At 42.1% G+C, this 14,238-nt stretch overlaps 1 protein-coding gene across 9 annotated transcripts in view; it reads left to right on the top strand.

The window, feature by feature from the left end:
* The window catches only part of CAST (calpastatin), a 75,861-nt gene extending 61,623 nt beyond the window's left edge, over positions 1 to 14,238 (top strand). For 4 of the 9 annotated variants that reach the window (XM_082497118.1, XM_082497123.1, XM_082497117.1 and 1 more), the window contains 11 exons: positions 469 to 552; positions 1,315 to 1,362; positions 1,532 to 1,627; positions 2,210 to 2,308; positions 3,470 to 3,571; positions 5,289 to 5,381; positions 6,223 to 6,276; positions 7,782 to 7,871; positions 9,770 to 9,849; positions 11,822 to 11,888; positions 12,943 to 14,238. In XM_082497118.1, coding sequence (XP_082353244.1) covers positions 469 to 552; positions 1,315 to 1,362; positions 1,532 to 1,627; positions 2,210 to 2,308; positions 3,470 to 3,571; positions 5,289 to 5,381; positions 6,223 to 6,276; positions 7,782 to 7,871; positions 9,770 to 9,849; positions 11,822 to 11,879 — 804 coding nt within the window. In that variant the 3' untranslated portion in view covers positions 11,880 to 11,888; positions 12,943 to 14,238. Of the gene's footprint in view, positions 1 to 468; positions 553 to 1,314; positions 1,363 to 1,531; positions 1,628 to 2,209; positions 2,309 to 3,469; positions 3,572 to 4,777; positions 4,886 to 5,288; positions 5,382 to 6,222; positions 6,277 to 7,781; positions 7,872 to 9,769; positions 9,850 to 11,820; positions 11,889 to 12,942 lie in introns of those variants that run through there. The other 5 variants (XM_082497121.1, XM_082497120.1, XM_082497119.1 and 2 more) reach the window with 5 other exon arrangements.

The following is a 14,238-nucleotide window of genomic DNA, read 5'->3' as shown; positions in this document are numbered from 1 at the left end:
CATACCAGAACTTCCCAAAGTTGGCTTTTCTTAGTTGTCATCTTCCAATATAACTTGTGGGGAGGGGAAGTCCTTTTAGAAATTGGCTACCAATTTTTCTGTTCAGCCTTTCTTTGCCTGCAGCCCATAGCTGCTGAGTGGATTTCAAGAAAAAGTCAAGAAATAAGACTCAGAGGTATAATGCTATTTTGTTATTGGTCCATGCTTGTCTCCTTACTTAACGCTGTTGATCTTCATTGAAATAGGGGGAGCTACTTCTGATATACACAGGAAGGAACAGGCAGAGAGATCATGGCTTTTTCAAGAGAAAAGGCTTTCTTGTCATTTGTATGAGATTTTATCTGGTAGTTGGATTGAAAGACTAATTTGAATGAGTAGACTGAAGACTTTGAAAGCCTTCTCATATGCGTTTCTCCTGGGATGTATTTATTTGGTTTTATTCATATTGTTTTTATTTTGCCTTCATAGGAGAAAACCAAACAGGAAGAACACAAAAAACTGGGTGAAGATGAAGAAACAATCCCTCCAGATTACAGATTAACAGAAGCCAAAGTAATTTATTTAATGCACTGTTTCAGTCTTACTTTCCTTTCATTCCTCAGAATATATGGATGAAAGTGAAACTCCACTTCATTTTGAAATGTTAATGTTATAGTACATAAAAATTCCAGTTTGTGGTTCCTGAATATAAGACATATATCATTAGATGCCCACAGAGGCACAGAAGTGTCTTAGCCACAAGTACCTACACGTGAATAATTTTGGCCAAGATCAGTGCACTGCAGTCTTTCATTAGCTGTTTTGTATTTTAGAACTTAACAAGATGTTATTGGTCAAACCTGTTAAAAAACCCCAGCACTTCAAGATGGTATTTTTACAAACATCACCACACAACTAACTCTTTTGACATAAATGGGTTGTGTAGGTGTAGCCCAGACTTGCACTACACCTGCCACAGCTGCCAGTGTGAAAAGGTACAGCCTTTCTGGACTCTGCATCCAGGGGTATTGTTACCCATCTGGAACTTGGGATTTTAATTGTTAATTTTGCTGTTTCCATGGAAGTTGAAAGGTGAGATAGGGAAGCTCAGAATCCCACACACTGAATCACTTTTCAGCACTCAGATGTTTCTAAGTTGCGGGACCTGGATTTTTTAAATGACACCTTGAGTAACAGCAGTAGATGCTGGAGATGACTAGTTAGATCATTTTCTTGTGTAATCCTGTCTTGTTCAGTGAATGCTCTCAAAGTACTTGTATTGCGCAGTCGTTTAAGGACTGCTTGGTTTAATATAAGGGGCTTGTTCTTTTGTAGGACAAAGATGGAAAACCACTCTTACCTAAACCTGAAGAAAAGTCCCAGGTAAAAAAAGTGAATATTCAGATAAACGTTCCATTCATTAATTACTTCGTCAAATGTCAGTAAGGTTTTCCATTCTTTAGTTTAAAAATGGAGATAGACTGTGTTACTTGCTCACTTTTTAATGGATAAAAAGGCTTAAAAAACTCTTTTTTTTTCTTTTTAATGATAGCCTATGAGTGAAAATGATCTTTTAGAGGGTTTGACAGAAGGATTTTCCTGTTCTCCATCCCCATCTGCGCCATTACCTACAACAACTATAAGAAAGGTGATTCTATTTGATTTCTGAAAATCTTGCTTTATTTTCAAATTGTTTCAGTAATCTTGATATTTGATATTCCCATAAGATTTATGTAAACTTTCTGAAATGAAATTCAATAACTAAAAATTTAAAATATTTTTGCAATAAATTAATAGGAGAGCAGGACTTTAATAACAAGAAAAAAACTAGGTAAGTTAGTTATCATATCTTTTTACCAGCTGCTTGCATAAGTAATGCTTTACAGTTGAGAATTTTAAGTGTTGCTTGGGAATATAGGGCTTGGTGAAATCCTGTCTCCTCTGAAGTTAAAGCTGCCTCTGACTTCAGCTGTGCCAGGGTGTAACCCTGTAGTTGAGATGGAAGGTGGAACGTGAACAAACTGCAAACTGAGATGCAAAACAGTTACCCAGTGCTTCTCGGGGATGGGGGGAGGGAGGGATGGGGGGTTAAATCTGAAATAAGTAGAGCTTCTAAGAAAAATAAATTCCTAGAAATAAACTGTATGGGCATTACCTTTTAGATGCGTGGAATTTGATGTGTGTTTCTCTTGGTTCTCTGTGTTAGTGATGATGCTGTGTCTTGTTTCAGAAAACCAAGGAGGGTGAAAAGCCCGCAGATTCCTCGGACGTTATCTCTGCTGCTACAGTTTCTTCAGTGCACTCATCGGCTCCTCTAGCTTCTACCTCAGTAAGCAACTTCGTCTGTCGATCCTTGTCTCAAAGTAAGAAGTGACTGATGGAGAGGGATGGGAGCATGGTCCGGCCAGTTTTACTGATACAGACTGTTGCAAAGTTAAAATCACACATTGCTAATACTGGCTACCGGAGGGGAAGAAAATGTTCCCTCTGGGGAAAAAAGTGTGAGTTTCTGGGCGCTTCATGTTCAGCTAACCGCGAGGACTGGTCTGCCGGCTTTGCCAGAGTTCCTTCCACGCGCTGTCAGCCTTCCTTTGAAACCGCCCCACCTGCGCTGGGAAGAGGGCGCGTGGTGGGGGCATCGGAGGAGGTGTGCGTTTCGTTCCTGCGGGTCGATGGGGGTAGTTACCTGTGTGCAAATGGGTTCATTTTTAGGGTTGGGCCTTTAACTGAACCACCCATTTATTTTCTTGGTTAGGTAATGAGAACCTGTAGAATAATAATAGTGTAGTCATTACCATAGTGGCAAAGTCATCTGTTAAGCCTATAAAAGGAGGAGTTCAGGGTTCACGGAGGAACAGGCAGTGCCGTGACCACCTTTTAATACCAGCAGAACTTCCACTCCATGCATCGGGTGGTTTCCTGCCGCCTGTCTCCGTTTTGATCTGTGCGGCGGGAGCTCCCTCTAGTGTTTCCAGACTAATTTGAACGGGAAATATAAAGCTCCTCCCACCTGGGTTTTGGTTGGTTTTAAGGGCTTTGTTTGTAACCAGTGTTTGAATAAAACTGGTGTGAATTAGCAAAGTCCATGCGTATTGTGAAGATAAAATGTTAATAAATTTTAATTCAGGTTGACACTTCCTTAGCAGCTAATCTGCAGTGATCATGATTTTTGCAAAATGAATGGCAATTACCATAAAATGATTTCTTCATAGAGCTGTTCTCATTAGGTCAGTTAGGCTTATGTGTAACAAAAAAAGAAGCCATTAAAATGAATTCCGTAACCCCTTCTTGAAATTATGTTTTCTGTAGGTCTAAATGTTCTGTAATTCTTTTCCCCAGCTGTTGCCCTACATTGTAATTACAGAGGGAGAGCTGATTATTCATTGTTCACTGAAGTTGACAGTTCATTAGTCAGTACTTCTATTAGCTTGATGAATTAAATTACTTTTACAGCTGAATTGTGTTCACGAACGTGTTTATACTTTGTTAGGGAGGAAAAGAGATGGATGAAGCCTTGGATCTCCTGTCTGATTCCCTGGGACAGAGGGAACCTGACCCTGATGAGAACAAACCAGTTGTGGATAAAGTAAAGGTAACAAAAGACATTCTGAAACTTGTGCTGGCGGGAGCGGGAGCGGGGGGAGACCAAACTAAAACTGAGATACTTATCTCACTTCTTGCATTTTTTTTTTAAATGATATACTGCACTACTTCTTACACACTCAGAGAAGTACATGGCGTGTGATTTTCAGATGTAGGAGTAAGGTTACTAGAAAAAAACAACATAATCTTAGCTTATCCTACATGTTCATGTTCAGCCAGTTCATGTAAATGTTTTTGCTTCTAAGCATGCACTCTTTAATCAGCTGGATTACTTGTGTTTTTTGTGAAAAATGCTGAATTGATTAATATACTTTAGCCATCTGGAGGTAAGTGTTGACATATTACAGGAAGCTTGCAATAGTTTGCTTTCAGTACCTTTTATTGTCACTATTCTAACTGTTTTTCAGGTGTTTTCTCTGGCCTCTTTCTAAAATGAATTTTGTGGCCTTCTTTTTGGTAAACTTTGACTTTTATAACCCCACGGGTACCAGGTTCATCAACAGACACGTTCATGTGATCAGTCCCATTTTTACTTGTTTGTTTCTGCTTGTTTTTCCTTCATTCAGTCTTTCTGCATATAATTGTGTAAAGACCTTTTTACTAATAAGAAAAACAGACACAGTTCTGCATAATAGTAGTAGTAATAGTAAGTTGTAAACTGAAATGCTTAAGGTAAGGAGCATTACTGGGGAAAAAAAAACACCGTAGGCCGCCCATGAATAGATTCAGGCTGGAATCTAGACAGACATTTCCACTCTCGGGCCAGGCTCCGGTGCAGAGGTTGTTGGCTGCCTTAGGAACAGGTTCATCCAGTCTGGGTAGCGTTGTCCCTTGCCATAGCAGAGGAGTGAACTCTTCACGTGTGAGATCTCCGGAGCTCCCGTGCTTCAGTGGAGCTGTAGGAGCCCTGCTTTCTTCATGTGTTGTTCTTTACAAAGACATGGAAAATGCTCACTCTGAAAAAAGTTCAAGAAGAAAGAAGAGTTCCTTTAAGTATCTGTGTTAACAAATACAAAGATATTCTTCAATAATATGCTTAAAAACCTGCTTGTAGCTAAACCAGGTGTTGTATTTGGCATGTTTCTGGTATGTTTGCCAGAAATCAAAGCAGCATAAATTGAAAAATAAACGTAGTGGAAGGAATGTATCCCTCCTCGATGCAGTTTTCGGGAGCTTGTGGTGCTCTGCCTTCCAGTTGTGTTGGAATTGAACCTGACTCTGGCTCCGAAGTCTGCTGAGCAGTGTTGGCCACCCTTGATCGGTTTGGGTGTGAGGTGGATGAGTGCCCTGGGTCTTGCTAAAGGTACTCAGATGCATTCATGGGTAAGATATTGCAAGAACGTCAGTTTTGTCTTAAAGATACAGTGCATGGATGAGATTTGATGCAGAAGTATGGAGTGACTCTTTTTAGTCATACTGTTGAAAAGCAGAACTGAATGTTGACAAAACTGTGTTTTAATGTTGGGATGCTGCTGTGTATATATATGTTTAACTTATTAAATGTGTACATTTACAGCTAGTAAATTTAGAACTTACAGGCACAAAACACACTTCCTAGTGAAATAGATACATGTGTTTTTTTTCTGGTAGTTTTGAAATATTAAATTCTAAAAAGGCAGCAGTCCTAGGTTTGATGAGCACTCTGACTTACTGTTTGCTAATGTTTCTAGCATAAATATTAAAGTTAAAAAAATTAATGCTTTCAGGAAAAAGCTAAATCTGAACACAGAGACAAACTGGGAGAAAGAGACGATACTATCCCACCTGACTATCTAAAACTTCTGGAGTCAGGTGAGCAGGTAAGGAAAAGCTCTGTCAGTTTTTATTTAGCTGTCTTATGGCAACGTCAGAAATTTGTGCATATGAGTCAGTCTTTCGTCTTTGGAATTATGGGGAGAACAGGGAAGCTGAGTAAGTGAGTAAGTGTGTGTACTACATTTACATCTTAGGGTTAAACATGTAAATATCCTATACTTAGGGTAGCTCTAAGTATTTAATTAAAAAACAATCGAACAAACAAAAGTAAGTTTGTTTTGTTTTTTTTTAAATTTGGCAATCTGAACAAATAAATCACTTTGAACCACCCAGTAGCAACCAACGTCCTGAAGATTTATCGGTGTAGATTCGAGTTACACTGACTCGGTGTTTCAGGTGCTCCAGAAAACGAGGTGAAAAAATAGGGTGTCTCCCTTGAAACAGCTCCTCTTTATAGTCTCCTTTTAAACAGGAGATACTTGCAAACTGTGAGTAATAACGCTTGTTTATTCCAAGCAGTTTTGTTCCAAGTTTGGGGACAAAGTGTATATACAAGCGTTACCTTGGTGGAATACTAAAGCCCTGTGAAACTGCCATTCACTGGAGCAAGTGATGGCTCTGACAGTGATTTGATCTTCTCTGGATCAGGAAACTGTTTTTCCATTAGACTACAGGGGTAGAAAGATGATATCGCAGGTGTAGTCAAAGTAACAGAGCTTGAAAATACATCATGAACTGACTTTGCATACGTAGCATGAGGAATAAAGAAATCCATTCAGAATGGTTCGGCTTTCTTGGTAATCTGTAAACTCCCAATGACATACTTGTATCTTAAAACTAATCTGACCAGTTCAAAACGAGGATGTAATCTTTCTTCCTCCCAAGGGTAAACCAGTGAAGCCAACAGCAAAGGATGATGTGAAACACAAAGAACCAAAGGTAACATTTATGATATTTTTGTTCTGTGTTTGTTTCATGCTGTGTGCCCTGATTGATCTTTTTTTCGAAGTAGTGTCATTGCAGGCTCAAGTTGTGATTCATGGCAGGGGGTTGGAACTAGATGATCTTTAAGGTCCCTTCCAACTTAAACCATTCTATGACTCTATAATTGTAACAGTGTGGACAGTAAAACTTTTGTGAAGAGTTACTCTTCATAATAAATACAATTTTTATGTACAACTACCCTGTGAATGTTCAGGTCCAGTATTCAAAGGAATTGTGTATCTTAGAATCATAGAACTGTCTAGGTTGGAAGAGACCCTTGGGATCATCGAGTCCAACCATCTACCCTACTCTACAAAGTTCTCCCCTACACCATATCCCCCAACACCACATCTAAGCGTCTCTTAAACACATTCAGGGCTGGTGACTCAACCACCTCCCTGGGCAGTCTATTCCAATGTCCGACCACTCTTTCTGTGAAAAATTCTTTCCTGATGTTCAGTCTAAACCTACCCTGGTGGAGCTTGAAGCCATTCCCTCTTGTTCTGTCATTAATTACCTGTGAGAAGAGACCAGCACCAACCTCTCTACAGTGTCCTTTCAAATAGTTGTAGACAGTGATGAGGTCTCCCCTCAGCCTCCTCCTCCTCAAACTAAACAGTCCCAGCTCCTTCAGCCGCTCTTCATATGATTTGTCTGCTAGGCCCTTCACCAGCTTCGTTGCCCTCCTCTGCACTCGCTCCAACACCTCCATATCTCTCTTGTATTGAGGTGTCCAAAACTGGACACAATACTCGAGGTGTGGCCTCACCAGTGCTGAGTACAGGGGCACAGTCACCTCCCTACTTCTGCTGGCCACGCTATTTCTAATACAAGCCAGGATGCCGTTGGCTTCCTTGGCCACCTGGGCAGACTGCTGGCTCATATTCAGCCGCTTGTCAATTAGAACCCCCAGGTCTCTTCCTGCCAGGCAGCTTTCCAGCCACACCTCCCCAGCCCTGTAGCGCTGCACGGGGTTATTGTGGCCCAAGTGCAGGACCTGGCACTTGCCCTTGTTGAAACTCATACCATTGATGTTGGCCCAATGATCCAATCTAAGTCTCTCTGTAGAGCTTCCCTATCCTCCTGGGAATCAACACTCCTGCTTAACGTGGTGTCATCTGCAAACTTGCTGATGATACACCCTATGTCCTTATTGAGATCATCAATAAAGACGTTAAACAGAAATGGTCCCAACACTGAGCCCTGAGGCACACCACTTGTGACCGGCCGCCAGCTGGATTTAAATCCATTGAGCACCACTCTTTGGGACCTTCCAGTCAGCCAGTGCTTGATCTTGGAAAGCTCAAATAGGCATTTCTGTTCTAACATATGTGTAGAGGCATGTTTGGTTTTATTTTTTTAAGAAAGGGATAATTAAAGTAGACATGGCTTCCTGAAACATTATTTTAGCTGTGGGAAGTATTGCATATTGTGTGACTACATAATTAAAATTATTGCAGAAGCCTGCTGATGACTCTGCAGCTATTGATGCCCTATCAGGTGACTTTGATACTTGTGCAAAGGCTCCTGCTGCACCACAACACTCAAAGGTAGGACATTTCCTGCTAATAACTTGTAAAATAAGCAGTTTTTCACTACTCTGTGAAAGTGCCTCACTTTTCTTTGCAGTAGCTGCGGTGTAGAGCTAGCCGCTTTGGAAGGTGCTGTCCAGATGTAGTGATTGTCTTATAACTGTAATGGAAGTTTGATGCATCTTGCTGTGTACTAAACATCTGGAAGAAGGAAGGTTTGTGGAATTTGGGGTCTTTTAGAGAGGTAAGACAGGCTTGGACAAGTAAGTTCAGCAGAGAATTGTGGTGACAGTTTTTGTACAGATTAGAGGGTCCAAAAAATGTAGAGAAACAGAGAAATCTTTCTTCAATGATTGCATGCACTGCCTAGGAATAGTTGTAGGCTGGAACTGAGAAACAGTTCAAGAGGGTTTTGCAGGGATGGGTTAGGCAAAATAGTAGAGATGACAAGAAAAATGAAGGAGGAATCGACTGGAGAGGTCTCGTAATGAGAAATGGAGCATTTCTTTGTCATGTTGTCATCTTAAACACAGCCGACAAAACAGCTGTCAGACTTTTCCCAGGAAAGTGCTGCACATGAGAGGCTCTATGACATGAGCTAGCCGTGGAAGCAGCATAAATCTGGAGGTCACCAGCATGAGGATGGTGTTTGAGAAAGGATGGTTGTGCTGGAAAAGAGTGTGAAGAAGGGGACCGAGATTTGGTCCACGTGTTAGAAGAATCACTGTCAGATGTGCTTTCTGCTTCCTCTTAACCCGGTGTTTGTTACCTTGAGCTTGGAGATGGGGAGAGGTCTTGTATGACTTCGAGACATCCAGTGTGCCACTGCAGTCACCTTATGTGCTTCCTTGGCAGAGGAGCCCAAGGGCTATCTGGGGCGGCCGGTGGAATATCGGCACAAAAGTCCTGGACTGCGTTTGTTTTCTACAAGTGCTCAAACTGGTTAAGAACCAGCAACTCCCTCTTGTTACCTATTTGCTCTCTTATCCTGCATGTGACATGTTCTATCCTATTACGTGGCCCCTCACCCACAGGCAGAGGGAATGGTCAATGCTCTTTTGAATGGTGAATAGTTTCTGTACTCAGGTGGGTAAAACAGATACCGCTGTCTCTCATCTGCCACGGACTCCTGCCAGCCCGTCCCTGCCTTTTTCCTGCAGTGGTGACCTGCCTGCTTCCTGCAAGGAGAAAGAAAAAACAGAGCTTGAATTTACTACATCTGCGACCAAACCAGATGTTAGCAGTCACAAATTACATCCCTTGGGCAGACACAGCTGTGGAAGCATAACCGGTTCCCGAGTGAAATTCTGCATTAGCTTCCTAGAGCTCATACTACAAGGCACGCTGTTACCAAGAGCAAATTATTAGTTTGTCCATACTTAAAATGTTGATAATGATTATCTGTGCTTTTATGCTGTGTTTATTCCTCTCCTGGGGGGCAGAGAAGAAGCAGCTTTGAAACTAAAGTTCAAATTAGATGTAATTCCTGGAAGAAAACAACTGTGTTTCCAAATAGCTCTTGTGACCGCTTCAGTGCTTCCCCACGTGCTTACCTTGACACCAAATCCTCAGATGGCTTAAGACAAACTGTTGGTGTTTTAAGTGCTGTTTTATTTGGTTGTCAACTTTGGGGCTAAATTTTCTGGTGCAGCATTATTGCTTTGTAGTAAATACAAAATCTGCCCATGTTTACCAGCTGTGTGTGCCTTCTGGTGCCCCAGTCTCCCCAGTATTAAACAAGGCTCCAGATTCCTGCTTGCTGTGGATTAAGGGCAGTAATTACGTGCATGTATCCTGCGTTGACTTCTCTCCCACCTTACCAGCCACATTCAAAATAATGTTATGGCAGATGTCAAAGTAGGAGGCATCGTTTCTCTGTTTTGTTTGTAACTGTAATTGTTTTTTTTTCTTTGGAGTGTAGGACAAAAGTGGAAAGGAAACCATCACCACTAAACCAACCCCAAAGGATAAAGGAAAACCCAAAGACCCTAAAAAGGTAGAAACATATATATTATAATAATGATAGTCATGGTTACCACACATGATAAGCATGAAAGATGGGCAGCTGGATTTTGTATTCATATTACATTGATATTACTTCGGGGAGAATTTTACCATCAATAGGTTGAACTTGGTCCATTTTTGTAAGCATGTACATAGGAGAAAAGCACCTGTCTGTTTCAAGGGAAATTTTCAATATCGGGGGCTAAAATGTATTTCTTTCGGAGAGAGTGTGATCGTCTACAGAGGGCTCAGTGCGTGCTCCGCAGGCTTCTCATTCCTGTATTTGCTGGTCTGAGTCACTGCACCTGCCTGTAGCTGCCTCAGGATCCCCATCACTCCTCTCCTTCCTTGACAATTTTAAGTAACGGCATTCTAAAAGTGATTAGGATGTACTCCTTCAACCACACATCCATTTCTTAAGTTACTATTATAATTAATTTAAAAAAAATTAATGAAGACCTACATATGTTAAAACATAACTAGGTAGAATGAATCTGGTAAGAAAAGGAAGGCAGTTGTTTCTATATTAAAAAAAAATAATAAAAAAGGTTGCTTGGCTTTTGTCATCCAGAAATACAGACAATGGATTTAGGTAATGGTGAAACCTTTCCCAGCACATTGTTCTCTCACAGGGTACGCACAGGTAGGTGTCGGAATCAGATGTAACATCTGCTCTTTATGTTTCACATTTCAAGTGATGTGATTTTTCTTTATTATGAAATTGCCACGCATGCCTTTTTTTTGTAACAACAAAACTGTCTCACTGTTGAAGGAGAAGGCTCTGCCGGAGCACTCACACCCCATCTGGGGAGTCACACATGCACCACCTGAGTCTGTGACTGCCAGATCGGGGTCCGTGCGACCCCCATGAGCCGACAAAGGGTGCCCCTTCCCACTCACACACACACGCACACACTCTCAGGCGCGCTCCCTCCTCCTTCAGGCTCGACCCTGGGTTTCCCGCAGCAGAGTCTCAGGCATCAGATTTTATAAAAATAAGTAATTTAATTGACAGGTGCAGCAGTGAGGTCAGCCCGAGCTGGGTGCTTCCAGGGCAGGACATTGAACAAAGAAATCCCCGGGCAATTAGACCCTTGCGATCTGTACGCTCGCCCCTCATGCGCTGTTGATGCGTCTTTTAGTCCAATGGTGATTTTTGGTCTGGGGTCTTACAGCACCTTCTTGGATTCTTTTTCTGTGCCCAGGCAAGGCGGCTGTTGGCTGCTCTGGTCTTGTTGATTCGCAGTTTCTGCCAAGGGTTTTCACCTCCTGATCTTCTGGTTTACACTTCTGGTGCACCTGAGCTCGTTGGGAGAACGTGGGGAACTGAAAAGTCCCAGACTTAGGGAGAAACACCACCAGAACATCACTGTGTTACCAACGGTTTTCTTATACAGAAAAACTGAACACAGCACTGTACCAGCTGCTAGGAAGATTACTAAGAAAAATAACTCTGTTGTTGGCCTAAAGGCTTCAGCAAAGCAGCTATTCATGCTCAGTAAAGCTAAGCAAACAGAATAATCACACCATAGTACAACCCTAAGTAACTTATTCTCATTAACACTTGCTTATTTAAGCTAAACAACTAGTATCTCCCAACACTTAGAATTTTCACTGTCAAAATGAGGGGTGGGTGTCTTTAACTCCTCCTCAGAAGGGTGTGGTTTTCAGTGTTCTGAGTTGTGACTGGGTCGCTAGCATGGGTAATAAGGATGTTGAGAAATAGGATATGAAGGGGTCATCCACAGCCCTCTGTGTCTGAAACAAAGTACGTGATGGTGGAAAAATGAAAATGTATATACACTACAGAATTTAGAAATACTGCTGCTAAACTTCCTGTATTTGAAGCGCAGGCCATATTTACGTCTGAACCATGAGTTTTGATGACTGTCTGCTACTGGTTTATTTCAGATTTTAGCTTAGTTCACAATTTCTTACCATCTCATGCTTCTCTTGCTCTTTAGGCAAAGGGACAGTCCTCCAGCAGCAAATCTGAGAAGCAGAAAACAAGCTAAACGTTAACATCATTGGGTGAGATTTCTTCCTCTCTATTCTCTGATCCACCACAAAGACAACTCGCGCTAGCGTTATTTAAGCTAGGTTTTGTTGACAGTCTTTTAACTGAACCGAGACACAGTAAGAGACACTTGGAATGACCTTGATCTTCCGTGTTCCTAGGCAGAAAAGGCCTTACTTCGTACAGTTCACACAGAGTTGCGTCATGTAGCTGAATTCCTTTAGGTTCACGTAACTAACAATCCCCAGGCATGACACACACTGCTTCCCTGGTAAGACCGTTTTACAGAGGAATGAACACCAAGCATGTATCAACCAGTTGGCTGTATCCTTAGGACAGAGAGCTTATGTCAGTATTTGTGCACCGGGCTGATGTTGGAACAGCGCCCGGGACATACAGAGCCCCAGAGCTCAGCTGGCAGCTGTGGCGGGTGTCAGTGCTCTGCTCTCCGCTGTCCTGGGACAAGCGCAGCCTCCCTCTGTGCGTGTGTGCCGCTGCCACCCCGTACTTCTTTGTACTTAGCTTGAGCACACGTTTAACGTAGGTGTAAGTAATTGGAGTCCTTCATCATCATCATCATTAGTTCATGGAGGTATTCACATCACTGTGGTGCTGGGTACACGTGCTTCAGGCCGGGGTGTGGATGAGAGAGGCGAAGGCACGTCCAGCGCCGGGCTCCGTCCAGCCATGCGCCAGCCAGGAGAGTCCAAGTTCCGGTGTTTGGCAGCACCGCAGAGGAGGCTCTGCCCTGACAGCGGCGGTGGCCCTGGCTCCCCTGAGGCTGAGTGATGACAGGCAGCGAGATCCCGTGTGAAGATTTGGCAACCGACTTCATATGGGCAAAACAGAGATGCATCGTCGCAGCGTATCTGCAGTGCACTGCTACCCTCACTGCAGTATCACTTCTGACAATACCTAATCTCTTGATATTTAGTCTTCCTGGGTTTCTTTCTGTCGCTAGAGACTTAGATTTCTGGCAATTCTTCCCAGATTCATTTTGTGAATATTTTCCCCGAGTTAAAGAAGGTAAGCACTCTAACTTTTTTTTTTCTTTTTCTTGCCCCTCAGGATCTTGGTGCATCATGTAAAACGTCTTCTTCCTGTTGGTGGATAATTAGTGCTGAAGAACAAAAACTGCTGCAAGAACCATGTGGTTATTCCCGGTGGTTTTTGTACAGTGATATACTTGCTGGACTTTTTTCATATTTTCTTTCTTCCCAGTAGTAGACTAAGGTGGTTTGGGTTGGTTTTCTTTTTCCCTTAGCCGTTCATTTTATTGTACTCATATACTTTGACTTTTTTGTAATTTTCTTCAGTTTTCAGAGGGAAAGAAAGCTTTATATTTGCAAGAAATATATTTCCTAAATGAATAGCAATGCCAAAAAAAATAAATCTGCAGACCTTTGCACATAATCTCCACATAGTGCCTGTAAATCTCAGAAGAATTTGTATATGCTAGCATTTTTAACATTGCAGTGAATGCATTAAGTATTCTGGAATGTCATGAGCTTTAGTTATCCTCAGCCCACCTCAGCCTGACTCTGCGCTCTTTCCTCAAGCCAGTTCCTGGTAGGAAACCATAGGTAAGCTGCAGGTAGCTAAAGAATGAGAAACTGGGGATTAACCGCTTCATCAAGCGCATCTGGTAATCAAACAGGTATTTTAGATGCTGCCTTAGCTGTAGTTAAAACAACAAAACCACACCAGATTAGGAGTTTAGTTGTTTTTTTTTTTTTTTTAATTTCCAATTGTATCTGTACTGTTATCTCATAATTTCAGGAGTCTCCTGGACTGAACAAAGACAAATCCTGGTGTAACAATGACACCGTTACCGTCACAGAAGAGGAAATAAAGAAGGTGCATGAGCCTTTAGCAGAGGTCATAGAGAAGTTCAGGTCAACAGGTGGACTTATTTAAATTAATTTTGCACTGTTTCTAGTCCTTGCTTCTGTTCCTTGCACTCCAGAAGGAAGTGCAGAAAGAGGGCAGAAGTTAATGCTGCAAGGAACAATGTCATGTTCACCTGCTCTGCAAGAGAACAGGCAAGAGCAGGCGCCTCTCCTAAGTCTGCTGCAGAGAGGGCTGTTGCGAGTGAGGTGTGCCACGTGCCGCCACGTGTTTTCCTCTGTCTTCATCACTTGCAGAACATCTTTTTGCACATCCTTACGCATGTATTGCTTCAGCGTTAGCTCGCAGAGGAAGGGCATACTGACACTCGTACTGATTCCGAAAGCTGACTCTAGTGTGTAGCGCTGCAGACAGAGACAGCCCGGAGATTTAAGTTGGGGATATTTAGACTTTTGACTGTACTTTGCAGTCTATACTGAGAATCTGTGTCACACTAATAAAGTTTTTAAAAATGCA

This window comes from Vanellus vanellus, assembly GCF_965231255.1.
Source record: "Vanellus vanellus genome assembly, chromosome: Z".
NCBI classification, from domain to species: domain Eukaryota; kingdom Metazoa; phylum Chordata; class Aves; order Charadriiformes; family Charadriidae; genus Vanellus; species Vanellus vanellus.
This window is presented reverse-complemented; position numbering and strand designations above follow the sequence as displayed.